Here is a 13,698-nt window from a genome sequence, read left to right as displayed (position 1 = left end):
TCCCTTTAATATCAGGCAGAAAGTCATCAGGGGTTGTTCCCTACATAGAATCATAGAATAGTAGGGTTGGAAGGGGCCTACAAGGCCATCAAGTCCAACCCCCTGCTCAATGCAGGAATCCAAGTCAGAGCATCCCTGACAGATGGCTGTCCAGCCTCATCTTGAAGAACATCTTGAACCTCATGTTGAAGACATCACTGCATCTGTTTGAATTTCTGCCTGGTAGGCCATTGTTAAAGGCACAGGACCTTGCTTTAGAATGGGGTTTGTTGTGATGATGATCAAGAACTTAAACACACTAATGTTCCTTGCACATCAGCCAGGTGCACATGAGCAAGGCCTTCACCTGGTGCCTAGAAGACCACAAGGATAGCGCCAGGAGAACCTGTTTGGGAAGGCTGTCTCATCACCTGTCTTGCGTGAACTCTTGCTTCTTATGACTACAACATGTTTGACATAGTAGTGATTTCCACAAATTAACCACATGATAATTTTGACCTTGTGTAGAATACCTTGAACATCCTCAGTTGGATCGCTTGAGGATCAGCAGCCTGCCTGACACACAGAAATTGAGCAAAGGAAGCATTTCCCATCATGATAACTCCATGCCAGGAAAAAGCTTGAGCTGCTCAGTTGCTGCATGTTGGTGCCAATAAAGGAAAGTTGGCAACCCTGTAAATTGGTGTGGTGGGCACTTCCTTAGCCACATCAGTTAGAAGGGATTGTTGTGCCTCCTGTAAATACCATGAAGTACTTGGAAAATACCTTATAGTATTGCAATAGGGACCTAAGAGATGTTAGAGTGAGTTAGAAAGCCTTGGGCATGCCAAGCACCTCCTTGAGACATTCTTCTCCTTGAAATGCTTGTCTTGCTTGTAGGAGAAGGAGCCAGGTCGGGAACACCAAGCGAGACCTATAGATGTGCAGACAAAGGGACCTCTCTAACAAAGTGTTGCAGTTTGTTAGGCACCTGATTAAAGGCTGCCTGCATTTACAGTTCTACAGTAGAACAGATTAAGAGGAGGGCCAAAGTGCATTCTTGTCATTCTTCTAATGACAAGCTTCTTTTAGGTTCTTCTAATCTCAATTTATAGCTTCTTTCTCTCCCACTTGTGAAGAATTCGTGATTCTTAATTTCCAGTAGTTAGTGAGCCTGTTTTGGGATAAGAGGATGAACACAAAATGTGCTAGAGATCCTGGTACTGCATGTTAACATCAGGAACCAAAAGATAGCACACTTATTTCATAAGTTTTAAAAAATGGCATGCCCTGTTTGGCTTAGAACTCAGGACAATAATTTAAATCTAGTAAACTATGTTAAAAATACCTCCCCCCCCCACCCCAAATGCACACACTTGTTCTCTCAGCCTATTTAGATAACAAAAGTCTTACATCATTGTTGGAATACACTTACTTGGACCAGGCCAATGAGAGGCCAAGTTAGATAACAGCCAGTTGGTATTGGTATTTGCATATGAGGAGAGCTCTGTGAGACTGCAAGGGTGCCTTGGTCCATAAGGGAAGAGGCGTTCTTTGGGCTATGTAGGATATTGGTAATGTAGTCTTTTAAGCTGAAACATGCACCTTGAGTTGTCCCCAGAAGGCATATTTCCTCCACATGCTAACACTCTTTGTGCAGATTTGTGGGGGAACAATCAGATTTGTGATCCCCTACCTGCTGTCTAAATGATCCAGTCCAGGGAAAATTTCACCATGTGGTTCTGCAGCATGTGTTGATTGGCTATGATCTGGGGAGACTATCTCTCCATGGCACAAGGCTTTCCAGCTTTTATTACTATGATTATCATTATTAATATCATCATCATTACAGCCTTCTCTTGATTCACCTCAAGCTAACTTGCCCACATCCAGTCATCAGCCACAGCCAGATGCTGCAATATGCAAGATTAGCTCTGGGCACCACTATGAGAGTGTACAGGTTCACATAGGTTCCCAAGGCTGGGTCGCACAAACTAGTTCCAGCAAATGGCTCTGCTAATTCCTGTGACTTGACTTCATTTATTGATTTGTTTCCAGAGTACAAGAGAACAGGTCCCTGCCCAGAAGGCTTGGCATTTATAATTCAATACAGGGGAGGAAGGAGAGGGAAGTCCAGGCAGAGTAAATGGGGAAAGAATGTAGTGTCGTGTCAGTTACATATACTTAGGCTTAGTTTCAGTAGCACATAGGGACTCAGGGATATAATAGCCCAGTTCGAACTATTCTAGCTGAAGCAAGGATATGCATGTGCTGTAAGCAACACCCCCAACACACATTGTTTGCTGCCACTTTGCTCCCCCCCAATTTGTACGAGTGATGAAACAAGCCAGGACACTCCTGTTAACCAAAGTTTCCCATTTGAACCAGGAACTATAGTTAATGGCTTCCACACATACATGAGTCCTCCAGCCAGCCCTGGGCAGGGGGCACATTTGGGGGGAGGGTAAGTCAGCTTCCACCCACCCCATTCCATGAGCAGATCTCTGGATCCAATCCACTTTTTTTATATTGAGAACTACTCCCCACCCCCCAGTCTGTTTAGGCTACAAAATGTAGTGTATGCCAGTTATATTACTTATTTTCATTCCACATGTACCATTCTTTCCATTGTAGACCACACTGACATCTACTGCTGTCTAAGCATACATGTTTTCCACCTCCCGTTACCTCCTTATATTTTGTTTTATCTTATCAACATGTCTTTTATATATTTTAAGGCTAGTTCTTTTGCTTTGACAGCCTATTTTGCCTCTCCTGTTTTGGAGAAACTTTTTCTTTTGCCCTCTCATGTACTACATGGTTTGGAACACTGGTGTAAGTCAGCAGAAGCTATTTGCTCTACAGGACATACTCACAGGACATAGCATGGTGTCTTATGCATGTCAAATTAGAAGTAAATTTAATTGAGTTCAGTGGAACTTACTCTCAGGAAAATGTGTCTAGGATTGCAGCCTAAATGAACTTAATCTTTTTTTTTAAAGCGGAAATTTTGAAACCAAAACATTGTGTGCACGAAGTAATAATAAAAAGGCAGCTTGATACAGATATAGGATGGGCAGAAGGTAGATCTCATTGATTTGCAGTAGATCGCTAAGGCTTTCTAATAGTTAAAGTAAAAAAGAAATCCTCTGCTACAGCTGACTTTGTACTAATCACTTCTCTTTCATCTGCAGTATTCCTCACCTATAAAATATATGAGTATCAGTTCATTGCATCTCTTCTATCCAGTTTTAGAGTCTGTGCTTTTTAAAATTTTATTTGCAATGATAACAAAACAAAAAAGGGAAAAAACAACAGCCAACACTAACAAAATGAACATAAAGAGCACATCCATTCACAGTAACTATTCACAACACCGTTAGTTAAAGAGAGAGAGTTTCAACACCTCTGTTTCAAATATACATATATATTAGTATAAGCAGTCCAGATATCTAAATAAGCACCCAGATATCTAAATAAGCATCCAGAGTGACTACTCTGGGATATACGTTCAAGTGCAGCAACAGCTGTAAGATCTTCACCCCATTGAATGATAGGTGGTGGGTGGGTATCCTTCCAAACTTGAGGTCTGAGTCTCTTTGCAACTGTAAGGGCCTTCAGAGCGCACTTTTGTTTGGGTTAGTATTGTGAACTGTAGCAACTCAGAAGTAGATTTGTACTTGTATTATGCAGGCTCATGGGGGCGGGAAGTAACTAACGGGTTCCTCTCCCTGAGCCACCATATTGCATTTGGCTCTGCCCTCCGGGGCCAGAGAAGTGCTCTGCCCACTGTTTTGCACTTGTTGCTAGTTGGTCAACCTCTGGATGCTAATGAAAACAGAGCAAATGCCACAAGCCGGCTGTCTCCTCCTCATCCCTAGATTAAATGACGGATTCACTTCAAGCGATAGCATGTTAAATGGTGTTAGATTCACTTCTCAGTTGGAGTAATATTGGAATGCTCATCAGCTTGGATGTAATTCCTGCTCTGGTCCAGATTTCCTTTATTTCACACTCTCTCTGCAAATGTTTCCTTATACAAAGCTGTCCTACACCGGCTCAGACCATTGGTTCAGCTAGGCCAGTATTGTCGACTCAGCCTGGTTGAGGCTTTTTGCGGTTTCAGGCAGAGGTCTGTCCCAGCTCCTCTGTCTGAGGTCCTGTTTTAACTAGACTGAATGAAGCCAAGACTTTGGACATGCAAATCAGTTGCATTTCCACCTGCTACCCTCCAAATATTTCAAACTACAACTCCCAGAATTGGGGACCATTGACTGGGCTTATGGGAGTCTTAAGTCCAAAACATATGGAGAGCACCAGGTTGCCTACCCCTGCACTAGGCTATGGATGCTCCCCCACATGTTTGTCACTAGTGCATGGGGCGGCGGGGGGCAGGAATAGCACATCATGTTAAGCTATTTGGGGTGCTGGTGAAGTCCTCCAACTGCAGTCCTGTTCCTCTGGCAGCCTACGTTTGGGCAGATAATGTGTTATTTATTAGCTGCTTACATTAGTCACACTTTAACAGCTCTTATCTGCCTGGAGCTACGTTCTTAAAAGCTCTTACGGTGATGAAGGGCCTGAAGCAACGTGCACGGTGCAGGGGTTTTTGTTTTGTTTTTTTAATGAGCTCCCTGAGATAAGGAGGTATCTCAAATTCTTCATGTGTGCTGCTCTGAATCTCTCATTAGACCACATAGTAATCTCCAAAATGGTATCGTCCACTATGGTCATTCTGTTTAAAAGATGGCCACTTTTGTATGTGTGCTGGGCGATGGTAAAGGTGGGTAGGGATGTCCGTCACTGGGAAATCCAGTTCTTTTTTGGCTTGATGGCATTCCACGGCATGTATGGCTCAATTTGCATTTGCGAGCCAAACTGTGGGCTTTCCCCCGAATTCCAGGAACTGTTTTTGTGCGTGCGCGTGTATGTGAAGTCATAATTCGGGGAAACAGAGATATGGGCAACTTGGGCCATAATTTGCACAAATTGCGACCCCTGCAAAAAGAGAAAAGCACAACATGCCTGGAAAATCCACAAACTGGCCCAACTCGCTGCAGACTGAGTTAGGCACAGGGGAAGGAACCAGAATGAATTCCAGGGGGCCAACCCCAGGAAAACTCATTGAGTTCTACCCCCCACCCACGGATTTCTGCGACCCCCCCAAAAATGGTCTTGCTCAGCTTGCCTGCTGTGAGATTCGGTTGCAACTCTGTGGGTGGGACAGAATGTGTGTGTGGGGACTTTCCCATGCAACTGGTATTCTTCCAGGGGCTGCTGGTCATGGGGAGAAAGCCCCATGCAATTCGCCTGAATCAGGTTTTGCATCATTCACACTCAGCCCCCACCCATCATGTGTGATCACATCATGGAGAAGTGGCTTCCATATAGTTGTATGTGACGTGTGCCACAGTACCCTCTGAAAACAGCATGTTTGAACACATTTTTGTGAATCAAGACACACACACACCAGCATTTGTCTGTGCAATACCAATAAAGGGAACATTTCCTGTTCAATAAAAAGGAAACCTGTTGGAAGACTTGGGATTCCGTCATGCACCAGGAGAAATCAGACATTCTGAATACCTGGAGAAGGTACTACTGTGCTCCCAAATGCCTTATGTTGGGGGAGCTAGAATCGTCCCTGGCTTCCAAAGCATGGTGAAATACCTTCATAACTGTTGGACATCTCAGATATGCTATCATATGGGAAATCCTCTTAATTGCTTTGGGAAATGTGGCATATTTTTCTGGTTTGAAGTTGGGAAAGGGGAGAATGCTAGAAGAGTGAATTATAGTTTGCTTTCAGGGGTGTTTTGAATCAGCTTCTATTGATTTAGGTGTAATGGGACAGCCTGCTCATATGACGGTCCTTTGGATGAAGCTCTAGGGAAGCAGGCCATATGGGTGGGAGTTGACACTTAGTCAGGACACTGGAATGACAGCTGGTCCTTGCTTTTGTAAAATATCTACCCAGGTTGGGGCTGAAATCCTAAGCAGGCTTGGTCGGAATAGCCTCCTTGAAACCGAGTAGGTGTGCATGGGATTGCAACCTTTATTGACATTTCCCAGGCTGATCAATAACAGTGAATGACTTTCACAGTCTTGACCTGTCTCATCCTCTGATGTACTGATCAACTGCTATGGGAAATGATTTCTGTGAAATCATATGTCCAGTTTCCATTATTTGTTAAGCATGATATGATAGAAATGACTGCGGTTTGTGGGACTAAGGGGATCCAATGGCCATAATAATACACACCATTCTTTGCCTAATACCACATACTTGCAATATGGCTTTTGAGCAAATGAGCCCTCTCCTTTCCATTTCAGTTCAGTATCCCCAGCAGTAATATGGGAACATGCATTTCATTGGAGGCTGCCTGTACCCAAACATTCTTTGAATTGCAGCCTAAATATTGCTATGTTCTTGTTTTGTAAACAAAGCGTTTGCTGAAAAGAGCAGGAGCACAGGGCAGGCTTCTGAATAATTGGGCTTCGGGATATCTGGGAGTACTGTCTACAAAAGCTTACCTTGGAGCCAGAATAGGGGATGCAAACAGAATACCAGAACTAGGTATTTTTTTTATTACAAGGGTTTTACTTGGGTATAATCAGGGGGTCCTAATGTTCTGCTTAAGAAAGCAAGTGCTGTTGCAAAACCAACTTTATAAGCAGGGGCTTTGAATGAACTCTGCGATATTAGGGAAACGTGTATCCAGATGTCATCCCCCTCCCCTCAATGCTTTGATAAGAAAGAAGTGCATGGAACATATTGGGGGTCGGATGTCTAGAGCAGAGACTGCCTGGATGTCATGGGGGGAGACAGCAGGCAGTACAGGGTATATAACACACAAGCCCCATAACCAACAGAAACTGCATCCAGGAACCCTCTTGTTTCCAGAATTTTACGTTACCGCACACACACGCTTCCACTTTTTCCTCTTTCCCTGGCTTGAAGGCTGTAATGAAAGAAACAAAGCCAAGACTCTCCAGTGAAGCCATCTGCGCTTGTACTAGAAAGCCAGATCACCAGTTTGCACGTTTCTATACCTCCTGGATGTAGTAGTCGTACTCGTAGTAAGAGCTGCAGTGACTGAAAGGCTGTCTGTGTGTGTGCAAATCCAGCAGCCGGCTTCTCACGTGGCTTGCTAACTTTTCAAGTAGCTATAAATAGGCAGAGCTGATCCATTGATTTAAGCTAACCCCACCGTGTCCCTTGATACCAGCAGGAGTAGGTGCCGTACAGAATTGGGGCTCTTTAAACATTCCTGTGTCAAAGCAGTGCTGTTGTGGTATTTTGAGCATTCATTGTAGTGTTTCGTGGGGACACTTAGCCACCCACAAGGCATGCAAATAGCTCAGCCTCTGACTCAGACATCAACGATGGCTTTGACTGAGCTCATGCTATAAGTTTCCTGACTTTTGACAGCTGTGGTCAAGTGCCTCTCCTGCGGTTCCAAATGGGGACAGGGGTGTTGCTTAGGATATCTGTTTGTTTCATTTTTTATTTTTTGCAGCCTGTTGGCAACCTAAACTCAACGGCAGCCAGTTTAGACCTTTCCAGATACTGTTGTTGTTTTCCCATTGGGAACTGTAGAGTAATGATTAAAACACTCTGCCGATGTTGTGCAGCGAGTGCTGCTATTCTGTGGGAAATGGCAGTTTTCTGCACTTTAGCCAGTGCATCGGACTCTGGGAAGCTAACTGTTGCCCAAGCAAATGCAACTCTTGCTGATGAAATGCTGTGGCAATGGTGGTTGCACTTGGGTCATGGGCATTGTTGAATGGATGGTTCCTATTGCGCCACTGTGGAGCATGTCAAAAGAGCCCATCCTTTGCCCACTGGCTCGATTTTGAACACTCTGTCATTTCAGTGTTTTCTCCTGTTGACTGCTTTCTGCCCCACCCTCTGTTCTCGCTTGGATGCTGCTCCCTCCCTCACCTCAACACTTGAGTACTCATTTCTAGCAGTGTTGAAAAAATCCACACTATCTCCCAACAGCAAAGTTAGGTTTGACATGGGGTACATTTCATGTACTAGATAGCATCACCGATGCAATTAACATGAATTTGAGCACACTTCGGGAGAGAGTGGAGGACAGGAAGGCCTGGCGTGCTATGGTCCATGGGGTCACGGAAGAGTCGGACAAGACTTAACGACTGAACAACAACAACAACATTTCATGTAGTTTGTCTAAGTACATCACTAATAGATGCGAATCTCCCCGAGGAAGTAATTTTGTCTGGAACAGTCCAAAGAAGATCTTGAGAGGCCCTTGCGTGGGATGTTAGTGAGTGGTCAGTGGTGGTGCAATTGGTTTGTAGCTGGTAGGTGTGAGTTTAAAGAAAAGGGCAACCAAAATGGTCAAGGGGCTGGAGGAACCTATCCTCATAGGGGAGTTGCAACGGCTGGGACTGTCTAGAAAAAGGGTGAGTGAGGGGAGACATAATAGAGGGGTACAGAATTATGCATTGTGTGGAGAAAGTGGGTAGGGAGACTTTTTTCCTCCCTCTCTCATAATACTAGAACTCGGGGTCATTCCATGAAGCTTATCAGTGGGAGATTCAAGACAGATAAAAGGAAGTACTTCTTCACACAGTACATAGTTGAACTATGGAATTCACTTCCACAAGATGTAATGATGGCCACCAATTTGGATAGCTTTAAATAGGGATAAGACACATTCCTGGAGGAGAAGGCTATCAATAGCTACTAGTCCTGATGGCTGTATGTTACCTCCGGTATTTGCAACAGTATGCCTGTGTACACCAGTTGCTGGGGAACATGGGCAGGAGGGTGCTGTTGCACTCATGTCCCGCTTGTGAGTTTCCCCCAGGCAGCTGGTTGGTCACTATGTGGACAGAATGCTGGACTAGGTGGACCTTTGGTCTGATCCAGCAAGGCTCTTCTTATGTTCTGAAATTACGACTTTATCACAGTTACACAAGGTTGCCTTGGATAAGTCATAATTTCTAAGCCTCAGTTTTGTCATCAACAAAATTATTATTCTTCCTAATTCAGGGCTGTCAAATTCAAACAGATGGAGAACCACATTTCAGATACACCGTGCCCACACACCCATTTTTGCACCACCCTATTTTTGTAGTAGGACCAGTGGTTAGCTTTTGAAAATCCCCCTTGCTGTCTAACCCTGATGTTGTTCGCTTTGCCTGCACTGCACACAGTCTTGCAAGGCTAAGCATCTCTGTTGCTGAAGGCTCCTGTTTTCAACTGGCCAAAAGCTGGCAAATTGCCAGTGATTTTCCTCACTTCTCCACACCTTCACTGCAAATTCAAGAGGGCTAGCTTAGAAGCTGATGCTGTGGCATACATTAGCAGTCATTGCTGGGCTAGCCTCCTTGGCCTACAGAAGACATAACTCTAACCCTGAAAGTGGTTCATCCGTTTGTGTGGAGTGTGGTAGTGATGCCATAGGCCATACTGGGCCTTAATGTTTCATAGCCGTACCATTAAAACATAAGGATCCTGACAGTAGCCCAACTGCATCAAGGTTTTGTGTCCGAAAGTATTTGATATTGTAGAAGTGTTGTCCTCATGAATAATCTTGGGAGCAGATGCCAGATACTAGGGAAAGGGTGCTGAAATGTCCTCTGGTGCAAAGCTGATTTTTTCCTAGAATAATGCTCAGTTGAATGGGCCAGTTGCCTTTTAGCTTCATCCCATGCTTGACATGTTGCTTTATGCTGAGGTTTACCATGAAGAAGAAGAGGGTGTAATCTCTAGTGAGCATGGGCTGCTGCCATATTCAATGAAGTTAAATGTAAAATATTGAGTGGCAAGCAAGCTCTTGGAATGGATAGAAATGGTGCTATTAATATAGCTGTTGCATGATTAGGAGAACAGAAGAGCCATGCTGGATCAGACCAAAGGGTTGTCTTGTCCAGCATTCTTTTCACATTGTGGCCAACTAGATGCTCCAATGGGAAGTCCAGAAGCAGGGCATGAGTGCAATAGTCCCTTCCCAGTCATGTTCCCCAGCAACTGATCTGTACAGAGGCATACTACCTGCTTCTGATTCTTGAAGTAATATACAACCATCATGACTGGTAGCCTTTGATAGCCTTCTCCTCCACAAACTTGTCTAATCCACTTTTAAAGCTGTCCAAGTTAGTGCCCATCACTACGTCTCATGATAGCAGATTCCACAATTTAACTACGTGCTGTGTAGAAAAAGCATTCCTTTTACCTGTCCTGCGTCTCCCACAACTCAGCTTCGTTGAGGCTTGTGAACCAGTAAGCAGTGGTGTCTATTGTTCTTTCTGTGCTTATCCTCTGATATCTGGGTCCACAGCATTGTCGGTGGGGGGTGGGGGGGGAGGTGTTAGCAGGAAGATTTGGTTGGAGGTGGTATGAACTGTCACAAAGCTTAGTCTCCTCTTTCAGAAACTACGAGGGAGTTCCTCCTTGAACACCTGAGGCTGGATTTGCCAGAGGCCTTTACTAGATTACCTTTCTGGTTACCTTTTTAGGGTGGGACACATTTCCCCAACAGGTGTGCCTGAAGGTACCCACTCCCAGCTAATCCATCTTGTGTGCTTGACCTTTATGTTGTTAATACAGGGATCTGCTGTAATTTTCATACCAAAGAGCTAGAGGAAAGTGGCTCGTTTCTATTAATTCTTCTTGATTTGAGGGCTGCATCATGTTCAACAGCCGGAAGAGTTGAAAACTGTTGCTGTAACTCCCTGTGCAAAGATGCTTGTAGAAATGTGATCTCTGGCCAGTGTTGCCGTAATAGCCCCTTTGTGTCCTGTTTTCTCTTTCCAGAATGGCTGCAGTCTGTCCAAGCTCTGATGATCCTTTCCATCATCTTCAGTGTGTTGTCTTTGTTCCTGTTCTTCTGCCAGCTCTTCACTCTCACTAAGGGTGGAAGGTTCTACCTTACTGGCATCTTCCAGATCCTTGCTGGTAAGTGGAGGGCAGTGGAGCTGTGAATCTTGGAATACTGTGAAAGGAAACCTTCCTAGGTGGAGCAATGGGTAATGGTGGAAAGCAGGATCACTCCATAATAGCAAAGAACCTTCTGCTTGGATGGGTATGAGTTTGAGCTAGAGCCCTTGAGCTGGAGTACTAACTCTACTTAACCGCACATACCTACACATGTCCATCCAGAAGCAAGTCCCACTTTGTTTGATGGGCCTTACTCCTAGGTCAATGTGTGTAGGGTTGCAGCTTCCATTAAACAGGTGAGGATGATAGCCATAGATCATGGCACAAATTTCGTTTGAAGAATGTTGATTATGGGAACAGGTCAGAACAGACTAGTTTTCTCCTCTGTTTCGACAGCTCTTCCCTTGTGTGTAATTTTTAAGATATCTTGTATTGTGGGGCAAAAATACTTTTTTTCTTCCACCCCAAGCACCTCATCCCAGTTTCTTTCTCTCGCCAAATAACGATTTATCAGCTTTGTAAATCAAAGGTGTCCTAAGGTGCTGCCCAAGGCTGTATCCAGTGGAGGCTGGTGGCGCCGATGTCAGTGGGGCAGTGAATCCCCTCCACGTCCCTGTCAGAACTCGAACGGAGCTGTCCAGGGTGATAGCTCCGTTAGAGTTCTGACTGGGACCCAGAGCGGATTCACAACCCCACTGACATTGGAGCCACCAGTCTCCACTGGCTGTATCACTGACAAAGTTAGGGCGCAATCCTATCAGGATAGGCGGCTGCCTCCGAACTTGGAGGCAACCACCTATCCAATGCAGGGCAGGAGCAGCACAGAGGGGACATCGTCCCCTCCGCATTTCAGCCACCCTGCATTTGCAGCTAGATAGCTGATTTTGGCTGTCTAGCCAAGGGAAGTCGGAGCGGGGGGTGGGGGTAGACGCCGGACAACGCATAGGAAGCGCTGGAACGGGACCTCCGCCCTGTCCCGCCCCCAGGAACACCCTGTTTTCGCCGCTCCGTGCTCCTCTTAGGAGCATGGAGTGCGGGGCCAATCCATGCTGCCTATGAGGCAGCATGGGAGGAGGTTGAGGTCGGTTCTCGATTCCCGGGAACCGACCTATCCTATGGGCATCTAGCCACTGACTAGCAACCATAGGGTTGCTCCCTTATTATATGCCCCTGTCCTTTTCCAACCCTGCCCAAGCTTGGGACTTGAACTGAGGTTATGTCTGAGACATTTCGAATAGCCAGCTCCATTGCTTGGGAGTTCTATCAACAATTCTGAGCTGTGGAATTCTGTGTGTGCATGCGTGTGTGTGTGTGTGTGTGTGTGTGCGCGCGCGCGCCTGCACCAGAAAGGTTTCTTAGGAAGCTACTGAGCTCCCACCTCCTTTCTGTTCTCGTGCTGATGCACCCATATTATCCGCCCCAAAGTGAAATTCATTTTAATTTCCTCTGAACATATGCCATCACTGAGTATCAAGAGAGGCAGAGTTGGGGCAATAAATGCAGATCTCCACTTGTCTGCTTACCACAAAAAAGCTCCATCTGCTAAACTTTTCTGTGCCGAGCTTCTGTTAAAGGCACTGAAGCAAGGCAGTTCAAGTACACCAACAAAGAGCAGCAGAGTGGTATAACTGTACCGCAGCCGCTCCCCATGAGGAAGTGGGTGAGTGTGCCATTTTCTTACTTGAAAGGAACCATCTTCACATAGAATAAAATGCCACAGCATGTGGGGGACAAGGGTTGCACTCCAGCCTGGAAGGAGACAGGACACTCTGTGGCTGATGCGGCACAGTTTCACTATGTCAGGGGTTTCCTGTAGGAGGAGCTCAGGGCTTAATCTAGGGTTCCCTGCTCTAACAGTAGGAGGAAAGAGCTGGTGCAGTGTAACAGCGTCTGACTTCTCTGTGCCGGTGGAGGCTGGTGGCTCCGATTTCAGTGGGGCAGTGAATCCATCCTGGGTTTCAGTCAGAACCAGCCATAATGCTAAAGGAACTATCCAAGGTGCTGAACCCCCCCAATAGGCTCAGCATCTTGGACAGCTCCTTTAGCGTTCTGGCTGGTTTTGACGGAAACCCAGAGTGGAAACACAGCCCCACTTGAAATCAGAGCCACCAACCACCACTGTTCTGTGCTGACCCTGAGATAGTGCCTGTTGCTCTTCAATGAGCTGTATACCATAAGGAAGCCTTCCCCAACTCAGTGCCCTCCAGATATGGTAAGGCTACAGCGCTCATCATCCTGGCTGGGGATGATGGGTGTTGTAGTCCAACACCTCTGGAGGGCACTGGGTTGGCTGCCATAAGACAACCCCTTCTTGAACTTACCTTGTCCTACAAGCCACACATCTGAGAGTACTGGCGGAAGACAAGACCAAGGAGTGTCACTGGGGGAGATTTCTTTCTTTCTCCCTTTCCCCTAAAGGTGATTTTTATCTGGCCCTTGGAAGTTGCCCTTGAAGACAAAATCCGTCATCTGTCTGAGAGAATGCAACCCCATTCCATTCTTGGAGTAACACTAAGATTATGTCTGCAGGGCAGTTTTGATGGGCGTCAAAAGTGTACTCAGTGCTTACCTGCCCGCCGCCCACACACATACAGACAGTAGTCAAGTCATGTTGGTGTCCCTGAATTAGGCCTTGGATCTGGGCAGAAATTGAAGCAACACCAATATATTGGAAGTCCTTGAAGACATTTCATGAGCAAGTCTTCCTCAAGGATGCTTGGCTTACCGCTCTGGGAAGGACTTAGTTTGCCATCAGCCTTGGCTTCTCACATCCATATTGAATAGGATGGTAGAGGACAACCTGT

The 13,698-nt window shown here is 45.7% G+C and overlaps 1 protein-coding gene and 1 long non-coding RNA gene across 4 annotated transcripts in view; one reads left to right on the top strand and one right to left on the bottom strand.

Annotated features, from left to right (window-relative positions):
• Positions 1-13,698, bottom strand: part of LOC146354179 (uncharacterized) — a 142,216-nt gene that overhangs the window by 13,936 nt on the left and 114,582 nt on the right. The gene's annotated exons all lie outside the window — the stretch shown is intronic.
• Positions 1-13,698, top strand: part of PMP22 (peripheral myelin protein 22) — a 38,679-nt gene that overhangs the window by 19,817 nt on the left and 5,164 nt on the right. For all 3 annotated transcript variants that reach the window (XM_084838347.1, XM_084838348.1, XM_084838346.1), the window contains one exon: positions 10,772-10,912. In XM_084838347.1, coding sequence (XP_084694473.1) covers positions 10,772-10,912 — 141 coding nt within the window. The remainder of the gene's footprint in view (positions 1-10,771; positions 10,913-13,698) is intronic.

This window comes from Heloderma suspectum, chromosome 2 (genome assembly GCF_057233095.1).
Source record: "Heloderma suspectum isolate Gila_16-S chromosome 2, 16-S_ref, whole genome shotgun sequence".
NCBI classification, from domain to species: Eukaryota; Metazoa; Chordata; class Lepidosauria; order Squamata; family Helodermatidae; genus Heloderma; species Heloderma suspectum.
The sequence above is the reverse complement of the archived record's forward strand: the minus strand, read 5'-3'. Positions and strand labels throughout refer to the sequence as shown.